Source organism: Polypterus senegalus, chromosome 5 (assembly GCF_016835505.1).
Source record: "Polypterus senegalus isolate Bchr_013 chromosome 5, ASM1683550v1, whole genome shotgun sequence".
In the NCBI taxonomy this organism is placed as follows: domain Eukaryota; kingdom Metazoa; phylum Chordata; class Cladistia; order Polypteriformes; family Polypteridae; genus Polypterus; species Polypterus senegalus.
In genome coordinates, this window is record NC_053158.1 from 74004083 (window position 1) to 74019538 (window position 15456).

A 15456-nucleotide genomic window follows, 5' to 3' on the forward strand; every position below is an offset into this window, starting at 1 on the left:
ATTGTTTCAGTTAGTTGACCCTTAATAGACATTAATGTAAATTGCCTGTGAGTAACAGGGTTAGCCTATAATCTTTTACTTTCCTATGTACCCCACTGGTATATAGTGTTGTGATAGGGTTTTGATTTTGAGATTACAATGGATTTACACATTGTAGATGATCCCTGAACATGATTTGACCACTTCTGATCTGATATCCATGTGTGCTTGTCTTTTCTGTATCTCTGTTTTCACAGGTTTGTCAGAATTCAAGTCTTTGCGTGTTATACTGTAACTAAGAAATGATTCACTCAGCCTGAATAAAATTTGACACACTTATTAATGTTATAAAATGCTAGAGGGCTACTGATTTAAGCAAAATTGTCCAAACATTTTGCTTTACATTGGTAACAATTTTATTTTTTTCCACTAGAAATGATGCTTCTATTTCCTTCTCCTCATTAAAATTTTGGAATATGATATTTTACTACATGATTTGTAGTTGCAGGAGTTTCCTCAATATGTTTTTCTGAAAGATACATGCTAAGATTTCTGTTTTTTCCATTCAGCATTCTTTCAGGTCTGACAACTTGCTCTGGTTAGGATATTTGCATGTCTCATTATGGCCCAGGAGCTATGCTGGTGGAAGCTTTGAATCTTGGTAGAGCCAATCAAACTAGGCAGGTCAAAGGGTAGGGAGGGGATAGGTCAGACAAATACTAGGCCACAAGCAGCCAGAGAATAGGGCAGGGTGGGGTGGGTTTTTCTCTGCACTATAGCAATGATGAAGTCAACCCTAATAAAAAACTGGCTAGTATACATCCAGTAGGAGGTACCCCCCTCTTAACTACTTGTATACCCATTCCCTACAAATTCGGAAAACAAAATTATGAAAAGAAAGCAAAGAGAATAAAGGAGCAATTTCACAGACAGTGAACTATCAAGATTTGAGGAGAATTATTTTAAAACATAGAATGTTAGACACCTAATTGGCTAGGAAGTGAACTTTTGAAGGAGATAGGGAGAACTTAAGTTAACATGCTTGCAGTTATTACAGAGACTGAGAAAAAAAAAACAGGTACTATAAAACTTTAAGATCGCATCCTTTTATTACTCAGGAGTAACATATATGAAAAGAGCCAGAGAGTCCCATAACCAAAGATATCCCTGTATTATAAAAAAAATCCTGGTAGGGAGACTAGGGAGACGAGACGTGATCTTCTCGGAAACAATTTGACGTCCTGTGAGAGACACTTTAACGTCACGCGAGACAAGGCAATGAGACAACATTTAAAACAAGTTCACGGACATCTAACCAAGCAGTTGTTGGAATGGTTTTGGCAAACAGACATCATGTGCTCCCAGCTCTTAAAACAACGACAAGCAGAACGCGCAGCTTTCCAGCAGCAGCAAACCAGCAGATGATCCGACCGCTTCTCCTTAGCATGCATTCAGCCCCCCCACCCCCCACTTTCACAACGCGAGCGACAGAGACACGAAGTGGCAAAAGGACAGCTGCTTTATAGGCTTTGAAATGATCAACTTGCAGCGCAGCAAAAAGAACATGCAGTTCGCCAGCAGCAGAAAGACAGCAGCTGATCCGATGACATCTTTTTAGCGTGCGTTCAGCTGCAACCCCTTCACAACATGAACAGCGTTATACGTCCTGCAAGAAAAATATAACCACGCCCGGGGCCGGAAATAAAGGACAAGTATTGTTTTTACAAAAGTTTTAAAGTAAAAGTGAAAATAATGCATATGTAACAATTCCCATGAAAATAACAATCTCTTTAAATTGTATATCCGGTAAACCAAACCCGGGGGTGGGTGAGCGAAGCCCCCTGGTAACACAAAAGATTAAAGAATGGAAATTTCTAAAAGAAAGATCATGAATGTGAATGGTCTGGAATGTAAGAAGACAGTTTCTATTATGGTGTTGTATATACCAAAAAACGTGTCAGCATGCATAGTACAAGGAATAATCTTATGAGCTACTAGAGAAGATAAAGCAGCAGGTGAAGTGATGATATTCTGAGAGTTGAATGGTTGAGTGGGAAATTATCCTGACCAAAGGAAAAACATAGGTTGGCACATATGATAAAATGACTGTTGACAGCAAAGGAGAAAGGATTCTACCGATGTGTTTTGCAAATAAACATGAAACTGTTCATGTATGGGAAGAAGAGATTTGGTAATTTTGAAGTAGAATAAAACTGTGATAGTTACTAGAGATGAGGGGAATCATCAATACAACTATTAGTAGTTAAGTTTGAAGCAGTTAAAGAGATTAAGGTAGTTGGGAGCTATTATTAGCCAGGACTTTTCTTTTCACTCAGATGCTTTACAATATACAGTGGTATGAAAAACTATTTGCCCCCTTCCTGATTTCTTATTCTTTTGCATGTTTGTCACACAAAATGTTTCTGATCATCAGACACATTTAACCATTAGTCAAATATAACACAAGTAAACACAAAATGCAGTTTTAAATGATGGTTTTTATTATTTAGGGAGAAAAAAATCCAAACCTACATGGCCCTGTGTGAAAAGTAATTGCCCCCTGAGCCTAATAACTGGTTGGGCCACCCTTAGCAGCAATAACTGCAATCAAGCGTTTGTGATAACTTGCAATGAGTCTTTTACAGCGCTCTGAAGGAATTTTGGCCCACTCATCTTTGCAGAATTGTTGTAATTCAGCTTTATTTGAGGGTTTTCTAGCATGAACCGCCTTTTTAAGGTCATGCCATAGCATCTCAATTGGATTCAGGTCAGGACTTTGACTAGGCCACTCCAAAGTCTTCATTTTGTTTTTCTTTAGCCATTCAGAGGTGGATTTGCTGGTGTGTTTTGGGTCATTGTCCTGTTGCAGCACCCAAGATCGCTTGAGCTTGAGTTGACGAACAGATGGCCGGACATTCTCCTTCAGGATTTTTTGGTAGACAGTATAATTCATGGTTCCATCTATCACAGCAAGTCTTCCAGGTCCTGAAGCAGCAAAACAACCCCAGACCATCACACTACCACCACCATATTTTACTGTTGGTATGATGTTCTTTTTCTGAAATGCTGTGTTCCTTTTATGCCAGATGTAACGGGACATTTGCCTTCCAAAAGTTCAACTTTTGTCTCATCAGTGCACAAGGTATTTTCCCAAAAGTCTTGGCAATCATTGAGATGTTTCTTAGCAAAATTGAGACGAGCCCTAATGTTCTTTTGCTTAACAGTGGTTTGCGTCTTGGAAATCTGCCATGCAGGCCGTTTTTGCCCAGTCTCTTTCTTATGGTGGAGTCGTGAACACTGACCTTAATTGAGGCAAGTGAGGCCTGCAGTTCTTTACCGTTGTCCTGGGGTCTTTTGTGACCTCTCAGATGAGTTGTCTCTGCGCTCTTGGGGTAATTTTGGTCGGCCGGCCACTCCTGGGACGGTTCACCACTGTTCCATGTTTTTGCCATTTGTGGATAATGGCTCTCACTGTGGTTCGCTGGAGTCCCAAAGCTTTAGAAATGGCTTTATAACCTTTACCAGACTGATAGATCTCAATCACTTCTGTTCTCATTTGTTCCTGAATTTCTTTGGATCTTGGCATGATGTCTAGCTTTTGAGGTGCTTTTGGTCTACTTCTCTGTGTCAGGCAGCTCCTATTTAAGTGATTTCTTGATTGAAACATGTGTGGCAATAATCAGGCCTGGGGGTGGCTACGGAAATTGAACTCAGGTGTGATACACCACACTTAGGTTATTTTTTAACAAGGGGGCAATTACTTTTTCACACAGGGCCATGTAGGTTTGGATTTTTTTCTCCCTAAATAATAAAAACCACCATTTAAAAACTGCATTTTGTGTATACTTGTGTTATATTTCACTAATGGTTAAATGTGTTTGATGATCAGAAACATTTTGTGTGACAAACATGCAAAAGAATAAGAAATCAGGAAGGGGGCAAATAGTTTTTCACACCACTGTATAGTTGAGGCCATACGTTTACATACACCTTGGCTAAAAGCTTTGAACTCAACTCTCCAAACTCCCGAGTATCTGCTTAATATTTTTTTTCCAAAATAATGATTTAGAGACTTATTTCATCTTTTAATCACTATGTCATATTTTCAGTAGATCAAAAGTTTACACAACCCCAAGTTGACTGTCTTTTTAAACAACATGGATGACTTCAGGAATTAACGTAATTACTTTTAGGAGCTTCTGAATAGTGTTGATTACCGAATCTCCTCAAAGTGTTATTTGTAGCGAATTTGCTGCATTTGCATTCACCCTTGTTCATCATATTGTTTACTGATAATTCAGTTAGTTTAGTATAGCTTTTTTCCCAGCATCCATTATTTGCAAGGCCAGTGTGACATCCCATGGAGCTGTAACAGCCAACTGATCATTTGCATTTATAGACTCTGTGGTACTTAGTGGTAGAATAGATAAGCAAATAATGCAAGTTCTCAAAATTTTATTTTTATGAAACATATACAGCATAAATAACGAGTTACCTCTGTTTGTCACCAAATATGCAGGTCGATCTTCGAGTTCCATATCAATATATGAGAAGGAGGCGTTTGCCTTATGCATGCATAATTAGCCACATGGAGATAAAAAAATAACCTTAAAGGAGCCTGACAAGCAAACCCCAACCACAGGAGACTCTATGAAATAATAGAATAGAAATAATAATGAAAGATTTACTACAATTTACAAGGCATTTCTATGTTTTTGATAGAAGAAAAGTGCAAAAATCAGCACAGACAGTTTGAAGACCCTCCAATCTGTAATTTTTTTCTGACTTTTGACAATGTTTTTGCAATTTTTGCTTTGTTTTGATTAAATATATGATTGCGTGTTTGTGACTGCGTTCTTTCTTTTTTGATTTGACAGAGGCATGGTGGTGCAGTGGCTGGTACTGCTGCCGCAAAACTCGGGTCACCTTTTAGGCCACAATAATCGTCCCAGTGTAGTTTGCAGACAGTTTGCTAGCCCTAAGGGACACTTATTGCACCATTATAATCCAGTCAAATCTAGTTCATTTAGTCCTTCCCCATTGACTTGAGTTCGCTCATCACTACTTCTGAGTTTTTAATTATCATGATTAGTGGTTAATTGAGATTACTGTGGCTTTATTTAATGCTCTACATGTTGATGCCAGTGCCTTCATGTGGTTATGACAATGGGAATATATAATCCTTAGGGGGCCATCTCCAAAAGATTCAAGGTACTATGAGCAACTGTGCAATCAATTGCACAAAAATATGAAAAGCTTGAAATAATATGGACTTTGCATCGTTCAGCAATGAGGTAAAAATTGACTTCCAGGAATGAAGTTTGTTTTGAAGGGTTCAGCAGAACCCCAAGATAACAATAAACAAACTGGTGAAGGAGTTGGAGCATTAACTGGAAATTCTGAAGCAATTCCTCAAGGCATCAGCCAGAAAGTTAAAGCAAGGTCACAAATGGGTCTTCCAACAGGACATTGATCCCAAGCATACTTCCAAAGTGGTAACAAAATAGCTTGCAGACAACATTGTGACAGAATTGGATCTGAATCAGATGAAATGTGTCCGATTAAGGCAGCCCAGAAACTTGATTTAATAACACTACTTCTGTCAGGAGAAATATCTGAGGCATTTGCTTCAGGTTAAGCACCACCAATGCTAACTTGGTGTATATAAAATTTTGACCCACTGAAATATGACATAGTGATTAAAAGTTTAGATAAATCTGTCCCTTAATCATTATTTTGAAAAAAACATTTATGGAAATTAAGTAGATACTCCTAATTGACCTAACACATGAATTGTTTGGCAATGTGATATGTATGAAGTTGGAAAATTTTCAGTCTGACAGTTTTTAAACATGTATGGAATTATATGGCCACAACTGTATGAATCAATACAGACACATCCAGACCACAATTTAAGTTTGGAAAGTATCAATACACCATAAAATAGATCCCTGTACATTACACTGTTTTACATTTGATATACAGTATAATAGCTCGGTTCTTTAGGCAGCCTTAAGTAAACATTAGCAATTGTGTGTGATTTGTTTTTAATTTGTTTATATTAGTATGTTGGTACTTTGTTCTCCAGAATCTTAAATATTTTAACATTACTGGTAAAAGCTGACATATTAGTGACCGCTTTAAGTTATGAGTTTAAAAAGAAAAATAGGAATTAAGTGGAATTGCTATTTCCTTTTCTGTATGTTTTATTTCCTCCTTATTGGTCTTAGAAAACTTCCCCTTCTCCCAGACATTTATCTTAATTTTGTAATTTTGGGTTATCGTTTTATTGATAGCAACATTCTTCTTTGTCTTAATTTTGACAGTTCTGATTTATTTTTTAACTTTTGCTTTTATGTTTTTATACACCCAAAAGTTAGCACTGCTACTTATCTTTTTGCATTTTACAACTGCCCTTTTGTGTCTCCTTACTGCTGTACCAATGATGTTTCCTGATGATTTTACTTTTTGATATAAACTTACACTGTATTGTTTGAAGTGTTTTGTACAACCCTGAACTTTGCAAATTCAGCTATAAGCAAACAGATCTTGTAACATTAAAAAAGAAACAAAAAAATACAAACATTAAAATTGGAAACATGTTTTTCTTATGACACAAAAAGATCTTTTTGTCAATCTTTTCTATACACAAGAAGCTCTATGAAGTGAGTTAAACATGGCAATAGTAATGGAGGTATGGTTCTCATTCCTTCTTGTGCTATAGTGAGCATGAGAATTAGAGAAAAATGTCTTATTTAGCACACAGCTGTGTACAGCTATAGTGTGAGACAGAGTATGGTGAGCAGTGCATCTAATTGTTTTCAGCACATCTGAGAATGAGATGGAGTATGGGAAACGTGCATCTATTTTGTGCAACCAGGCACAGATGCAATTGTGTTAAGTGTGAGATAATTTAGAAGCACACCTTCAGTTCTGACAGACATTTACCTGTCAAGGTGGCAAAAAAAGAATAAGTGTACAGGTTGGCACACGTTTTGGTTTTTCTTGTACCCCAGTAAGCGTGAAAGCGAGAGTAAAGAAGCTACATGTTTACTCTTTCTTGTTCCATCACATTTCCACCCTGAGTGAGAGGGGGAGTGCTTAGCACCACTTTTGTACTTTATAAGAAATTATTTCATCACACCGATTTCAATTCTTTTCCCATTTTTATGTTCCACTGCCAGTTTATGTAAAGGTCTATTTGAGTAAATTTAATTTATGTAAGATAAGGTTCTACTGTAATTTCATTAAAAGGATTATTTATTTTTGTACTTGTACTTTATCTCAGTCTTGTTTTCTTTGCCCCAGATACTTGATTTTTAAAGTTAGCTGTAATTTTAATTTTTTTAAGTATGTCCTCAAGTAATTTTCAAATGTGACTAATTGGAGGATTACTTCAAATGTAAAACCTTAAAACATGTCAGTTTCTCCACTATAAAGCAGAGAACATTCATGTGTACTGATTCACATATTATGTAAGTGTGTATCCAAATTTTTTTTTTGTGATACTCCCACTAATAGCGTTGGAAGGCCAGTCACACTGTTCAGTTTATTCCTCAGTGTGTACATAACAGCCTTTCATCGTCAGAGGTGTAATTTGAAGACAAAAAATAGTTACAGTAATGTATGTAGTATTGGGATTAAAGCAAACTTTGGAGTGTGACAGGACAACTGCATTTTTGACGAAAATGTAGCCAGCAGTATTTCCTTCCTTTCATGGGTTCTCCCTTATTTTATGATATGTGTCACAGGATTTCTTCTTTCTCACCTGAAGCTATTAATAATATGACTCATTAAATATGAGGATTGTTTTGAAAGAGGTAGAGAAAACTCCTAACCTCTTACAGCGGTCAATGTATTTACTTATTCCCAAACTTCAGTCCAGCCACTTCTACTGCTGCAAAAGCATACAACCCATTATAAAAGAAGTTTGTGCTGCTGGGTTACACACATTCATTTTCTTCTCTGCTCATCTGAAGTGGTTTCACACTTCATGTAGTGTCAAATATGATGATTCAAAACAGGCCATAGAGCCATCAACATCTAACCCTAACTGTTATGAACTCTGCAATTAATGTTTCTTCTGTGGAGTCTTAGGCCTGTCTTCTTGCCTCACTCTTCTAGAAGTTTGAAATTTTAAGTTTTTCCACTCTAGGGGGTTGAGTTCTTTGTCTCTGTTCCTCTTTTGTGTGAGGTGCATAAATGTGAATTGAGTTTTTATGGGTGACTTAAATATCATGCCTACACTTTTTTCTTCCCTTGATACTTTATGCACAGGAGCTCCCACTTTTGGGCATGTGTGTAGAAACAGAAGCCCAGCACTTGGTGTTTGTTTCTAATTATGTGATCAGCACATGCTCCCAACCTCATGTTTGGAGAAGTATACTAAAAATCTATAAAATGGGTTTGAGCATTTATTGGGGAAGAAGTTAACAAGCAATACAGATCAAAATGACTATGACTATGCTGGGTGTGCAGAATGGTACTTGATACCTTGCAACAGGTGGATGTCAGTTCAGTGTTGCAGGCAAAAGCAGTTGGTCAAGGAAAAACATGGGTCTAATCAAAACTGAGTCTCTTTTTTACTCACGTAACAATAGAAATTGAATTACTGGTGGACCTGAATATTTTTTTCATTGTGCTTCATTATTTCGAGCATTTTCTGTCTAGTCAGCAGTCAATTAAATTGAAAGTTGGCTAAGGTAAATAAATTGAGCATTTGCGAATTTCTAAAATTTAGGAGATTCTTTAAAGCTGTTTAAAATTGAGATTTGTTAAAATAAAAGTGAATTTTGAAATATGGCAGTTATTTTCAATTGTCTTTTGCAGTGGAACTTTAGACCTTTTAAACTCTGGGAGTGCTACAGACCTGGACTGGCTGCCGTTTGAACTTGTTTTGGCATTTTGGAAACAACTATATGACCCTCTTTTTCAAATGCTTAATGCTGCTATCTTTTCCTGTGGATGGAACAATTAAATTCCATTAACACTGCCATGTTTCAGCCTACTTGATAAAATGAGGCAAAAAACTGATTGTTCAAAGTATCATCGTGTGTCATTGATGAATTTGGAGGCAATGTTACTTGCAAAGCTTTTGGATTGTCATCTTCAATTAATAATGTCTAAATTTGTTTATTCACTAGACAAGTCTCATTCATGAGGTGTCATTTTCTTATTATTGACACTGCTCCAAATTTTCCATGGGCTTCAGCTCTGCTTTTTGTACATGCTTAAAGGTCTTTGAGTTTCTAAAGTAGAATGTCCCTGTCAGGCTTGTATCAGATGTTTTTTAGTGCAATTACATTAATATGATCTTAAAGTTGTATTCTTTTTCCCACTGCTGTCATTCTGACCGATTTGGTAACATTATCACCTTACCAAATCTTTAAAGGTGTGAAATAAAGGCTGCCTACTTTCTCATTTCTTTTTTTTAAATCTTTCTCAGGAACCACTTGCAGTTACTATACTTAACTCAGACCTAGCCTTTACCTTACACTGTAACCACCACATAATCTTTCTGTATGCTGATGACATCTTATACTTTCTCAGAAACACTTCCTCAGACCTTTTGTATATCTCCACCTTGTTTTGTTCCTTTGAAAACCTATCTGGTTATAAAATTAACAGAACTATTCTGCTCTTTTCCTTTTTAAGTTGTCTGCCATTGAATCTTTCTACTTGTTGACAGTGCTACATTCGTCAAGTGTCCAGCTGTTTTACATTTCTTTCATCTTACATGAGATTGCTACATTAAATTGTAAGCACATTTTAAGATTGCTAGAATTTCTGTACTCTTGGACTAACATGCCCTTATCCTTCCATTCTAAATTCTAAAGTCTCCTGTGAAATGGCAAAAAACCTTCCATCATCAGCACATTCCAATTAAATTTGCACTTTGCTTGTATCTGACCTTGTAAATGTTTGTTGTGGGTCTTTCCAATCATCACCTCTGCATTCTTGGCCCTTCCAAAATATAAGTGCATTTTTACATGCAGTATGTACTTGAAATGTGCGATGGTCTCAGCCTTTAAATGATCTGTGTCAGAAGTTTTTTTTTGTCTGTCCTCTCCCTTTTACTCCTCAAGGCTTCATTTTCCTGGTCCTTCCAGCTCTATTTCTAGGTTTGTTTTCACTAGTTTTTGACTGTATGGGACTGTAGGGTGTATGTTCTTACTTGTATGATATTTTAATGGTTATATAATGATTTGCACTACTCTTTATTGGCATATATTATTTAATAAAATTTGACCACTAAAAAGCATCTGTATCTCTTGTAATAGATTATTTCCATATTGTGTGTTTTGTATATATGCCTGCTTCCTTAATTAGTTGTTACCATGACCCTTCTTAAATTAAATGAGTCATTCTATTCAGCGCATACTAGCTTTAAAACATAACGTAGTCAAACCTTTTCCATCCCAAGTAATGAACAGTTCAAACCCATTGGGCTTTCCTGGAATAGTTACTTCATGTTACAAACTCTTCAAGTTCTTGTCACTTTTTAGTTTGTTTTAGATAATTGTTTTTATGAGATGACTGATGTTCTATTTTGCAACATTTTAAGTGCAAGATTTTAAATAGAATGTGCAATGGTGCATATATAAATTCATCAGACTTAAAAATCATATTATACTGTAAACTCAGCTTTTCATGACTTGGTAGCATTCCAGTTGCTACCTAGATATTCTTGTGAGAATAATACTACAGCAGTTTTTAATAGAGTAGGGACTTGGATCAGTTAAGAAGTTGAAATGTGTGAGTCTGGCAAACAGTGATATAATTCCAGTAAAATTTGACCTCAGATACTTCATAGCCCAAATTCATAATTTAGCCATTTGTAACCCCACATTTTAAGTACTACATTTATGGTAGAAATCCTTGGCAAACAGATGTGTTGTATTGAGCAAGAGGGAGTGACTGGCTCATTTTGGTTAAAAAGTTGCTTTGTTACTCTCCGTTCAGTTTTAGTTTTGTCTGGGCAATAATAATTTTGTAGTTGATTAAGATGACATCATTTGATTACCCTCTATGCGTTTGGGAGTTAAAAAAAATTGTTGAAAACTGTTTTGGCCGTATACAGATGAACAGCAAAGATTATATGGTCTTAATTACCGGCTTAATGAACAGTTTGTCTCAAGAGTAACCTTAAATGATTGGGAGAAAGCTTTTCAATATGCAGTGCATTGGTCTAAGATCTCTACTGATTAAGCTTTTGTATGTGTGTTCAGTTTTTGTTTTTGCATTAAATTGTATCTTTTTGCCTTCACCTTTATTTTTTGTAGAAACGTGCAAAAGGACAAGCATTGTTTGACAAAGTATGTGATCACCTCAATCTCCTTGAAAAGGACTACTTTGGAATAACATTTCGAGATACAGAAAACCAAAAGGTAAGCTGTAAAAGATGATTAGATTGGATGCCTTAAATGAAATAAACGTAAAAGTGTTCCTATTTAATATCACTTTGGTTATCTTTAATTGCTGCAGATAAATACTTTGTAACTGTTCATTAACTATATAACTATGCAGTGTTTTCATCATATATTTAATAGTACATGCTAATTGCAAATGATTATTTGCAAATTGCATGTTTAATTTGAAGCACATTTTTAAATTTTACAGTTCAAAGTCATGCGTGGTTGTTTGATTGCATAATTACATATTTGTAGCAAGGTGATGAGGAAATACTCCATCTCTCATATTGAAAACAACTCTTTCTTCAAGTTTTTCTACTTCTGTGAAGGACTAATTTGTGTAGATAATATAATGATAAGACCTGCAAATTTTAATCTTTCCTTACTAAAAGTGTTGATTATGAAACTTAAGTTTGGTTGAATGTCACTGTCACAAATTTTATACAGGCATACCAACATATTTATTTTATTTACATGTACACAAGAGAAGTGTCTGCTACATATGTAAACTTGTGAATAGGACAACATCTGTTACTCTACAAATTATTCCCCCCATATCCAATATCATGCATCAAATCAAATGGTCTGCTTCTTGTAGTAATGGACAGGGCTTTACTCAAAAAGTGTGATATACAAATTTTTACATTTTTATTCAAATATATATTATATATTTAAAAAAGTGAGACTTGTTTTTTTTTACATTGTATTATAATGCTGGTTAATTATTCATTTCAAATTATGTTTATGCTCTCTGCAGTCTACTCCATAATCTTTGATTAACCAGCAGCTAAATCTGACATAATGCATTTCTGATGTAGCTCATTTTTAGTTTCCCTATTATTTTTGACATTACATAATAATATACTGTATGATTAATTTGGAAATGTGCTAATTGCTATTGTTGTGAAACAAAATTATTATGAACCAGTGCTGTATTCTTGTGTGTTTTTGCCAATTATAATATAAAACTCAAAAACCAGCTTTAAAAATCATGTATTCAATGAGCTATTAAGTATGAGTTCATACTATTACATAAACAATTATGTAGATACATGACCAGTTTCTTTAGGCTTTTAAAGTGCAACATTAATGCTTATTAATCTGTTACTATACTTATGTGCTTGGTATATTTTGGATAGTAACATGAAATGGAGATATTCATTGTTTAAGTTCCTTATATAATAACTAGACATTAAGCCTGTTACAATAACTGGCGCTAGAACAGTAGTGCATAAACATTAGTAGGAACAGTCTATATTAAATGGCAAGGGACCTTGCATGTGGCTGTAATATGCGTCACTGTATTATGTGCCTTTAATTCTCTCTCTCAGTAATACTGGTTTGTATTTCCATAAAATGCCTGTAATTTTGTCTGACAGTAATACAGTGGAACCTCGGTTCACGACCACAATTCATTCCAAAACTCTGGTTGTAACCCGATTTGGTTGTGAACCGAAGTAATTTCCTCCATAGGATTGTATGTAAATACAATTAATCCGTTCCAGACCATATGAACTGTATGTAAATATATATTTTTTAAAGTTTTTAAGCACAAATATAGTTAATTATACCATTGAATATACAGCGTAATCTATACTAATGAAAGGCAAAGCCCTCACTGACTCACTCACTCACTCACTCACTCACTCACTCATCACTAATTCTCCAACTTCCCGTGTAGGTAGAAGGCTGAAATTTGGCAGGCTCATTCCTTACAGCTTACTTACAAAAGTTGGGCAAGTTTCATTTTGAAATTCTATGCGTAATGGTCATAACTGGAACCTATTTTTCTCCATATACTGTAATGGACGTTAGCTCAACGGCTGTGGGGGGCGGAGCTGCGTGTGACATCATCACACCTCCCACGTAATCACGTGAACTGACTGTGACCGCAGTACGTAGAAAAGAAGGAAGAGGTCCCAAAGATTGCTTTTCTCCTGGACAACTATACAATGAATTCTCAAGAGTGAGCTCGCGCAGCTTCTTCATATTACAAACGGAGTGCAGCCAGAAATTTTTAAGTGCCGGGTCTTAGCTATCATTAAATAAAGCCATTGACATCGCAACATCACACACGAGAGCAGCTCATGTGAACTGACTGAACGCAGTACGCATCAAACCTGTTCAAAAACCGCATTACACAATTGACAAGGTGATGGCTTTATATGTCGCTCGTTTATAAAAGAGCGGAGAAGCTGTGTAAAGGCTGTTTCACAAAAAAACAGTGGAGCGTCTTATATGAGCAGGCGGTCAGCTAAAGAGGACATTAGAGGACATGGGGCCCTTGGGTCACCCTCATGAAGTCTTTCTGGTTGTTTGGTCAGAGACATTCACACCAGTGGCCTGTTGGAGGTCATTTTGTAGGGCTCTGACAGTGCTCATCCTGTTCTGCTTTTCCCAAAGGAGCAGATACCGGTCCTGCTAATGGGTTATGGACCTTCTATGGCCCTGTCTAGCTCTTCTACAGTAACTGCTTGTCTCCTGGAATCTCCTCCATGCCCTTGAGATTGTCCTAGAAGACACAGCAAACCTTCTGGCAATGGTACATATTGATGTGCCATTCTGGAGAAGTTGGACTACCTGTGCAACTTCTGTAGGGTCCAGGTATCACCTCATGGTACCAGTAGTGACACTGACTGTAGCCAAATGTGAAACTAGTGAAAAACAGTCAGAAAAGATGAGGAGGGAAAAATGTCAGTGGCCTCCACCTGTTAAACTATTCCTGTTTTGGGGGTCCATCTCATTGTTGCCCCTCTACTGCACCTGCTGTTAATTTCATTAACACCAAAGCAGCTGAAACTGATTAACAACCTCCTCTGCTACTTAACTGACCAGATCACTATCCAAGAAATTTCATTGACTTGATGCTATACTCTCATTAAAAAGTGTTCCTTTAATTTTTTTTGAGCAGTATATATATATATATATATATATATATATATATATATATATATATATACAAACCCTGATCTACATACTGTCAAATCAACGAACCACACACCGCGCCGCAACATGAGAGGCTTCACCTCTAGCGCTGACATCCGAGGTTCTATTCCCGAGGGGGCGTGCAGTGAGTGTGTACTGCCTGATGAGCCCAGAATTGGGGCGAAACATGTGCCGTGTACTGTTTGCATTATTTGACAGTAAAACTATTTCAGTATATTCAATATATAGGCAGGCAGGCAACAGCTCAATAGCTCGAATTTGGATATAAGTAGGTTCTATTTAGTCACCAGAAATATCTTTGGTAGGAATGGAAGTTGAATTTAGTCTTTAAATTTCTATGGTGAAGAAAAATGTATGCAATGATGACTAAATTTAACTTACATTCCTATTAAACATATTTCTGTCGACCAAATAAAAATTACTTATGTTTAAAATTTAAATAGAATTTGAATGGATACGATAGTTCATAATACCCACGCAGCACTAAGTGCATGTAAGACCAGGAGTCATCCGTTTTAACAAGCAGCGTATTGCACTGATATGAAATAGCCCATTTAATTATTTAGGAATGGATAGATAAATTAAGATTTTGTACAAATAATGTTTTTAAGTTTTCTTCCTCGATGGATTGTGGCACCTCCAAAGGAGACATATATATATATATATATATATATATATATATATATATATATATATATATATATATATATATATATATATATATATATATATATATATATATATATATATATAACATATACATGCAGAACCATAGGTGAAGGGCTTAAGCATTTCACTCTTCTTGTGCTCCTGTGTGGTATAATTATCTCCTGTACCGTCATCAGTCCACACCTTGAACCTGTCCCAGTCATTCAATACACAAGACACAATGTTCCTCCGGATATCAAGAGTGAGCCTGATATAGCCGTGCAATATGTAACAAAGAGAAAGGAAAAGGTAGGTGCCATCTTCGGGCATGGAAACCACTCGGTTAGTGACAGTTCTTTGATCAATAGTGATCACCTCGATAGACATGGTAATGGGGGTTGGAATGATAAAGAAAATGGGTACCTGAGAAATGTAAAGTAAGTCTAAAATACCTATATAATAACTATAATTG

At 36.1% G+C, this 15456-nt stretch overlaps 1 protein-coding gene across 14 annotated transcripts in view; it reads left to right on the forward strand.

The window, feature by feature from the left end:
* Positions 1-15456, forward strand: part of epb41l3a (erythrocyte membrane protein band 4.1-like 3a) — a 292145-nt gene that overhangs the window by 138640 nt on the left and 138049 nt on the right. For all 14 annotated transcript variants that reach the window (XM_039754817.1, XM_039754815.1, XM_039754816.1 and 11 more), the window contains one exon: positions 11262-11366. In XM_039754817.1, the coding sequence (XP_039610751.1) occupies positions 11262-11366 (105 nt within the window). The remainder of the gene's footprint in view (positions 1-11261; positions 11367-15456) is intronic.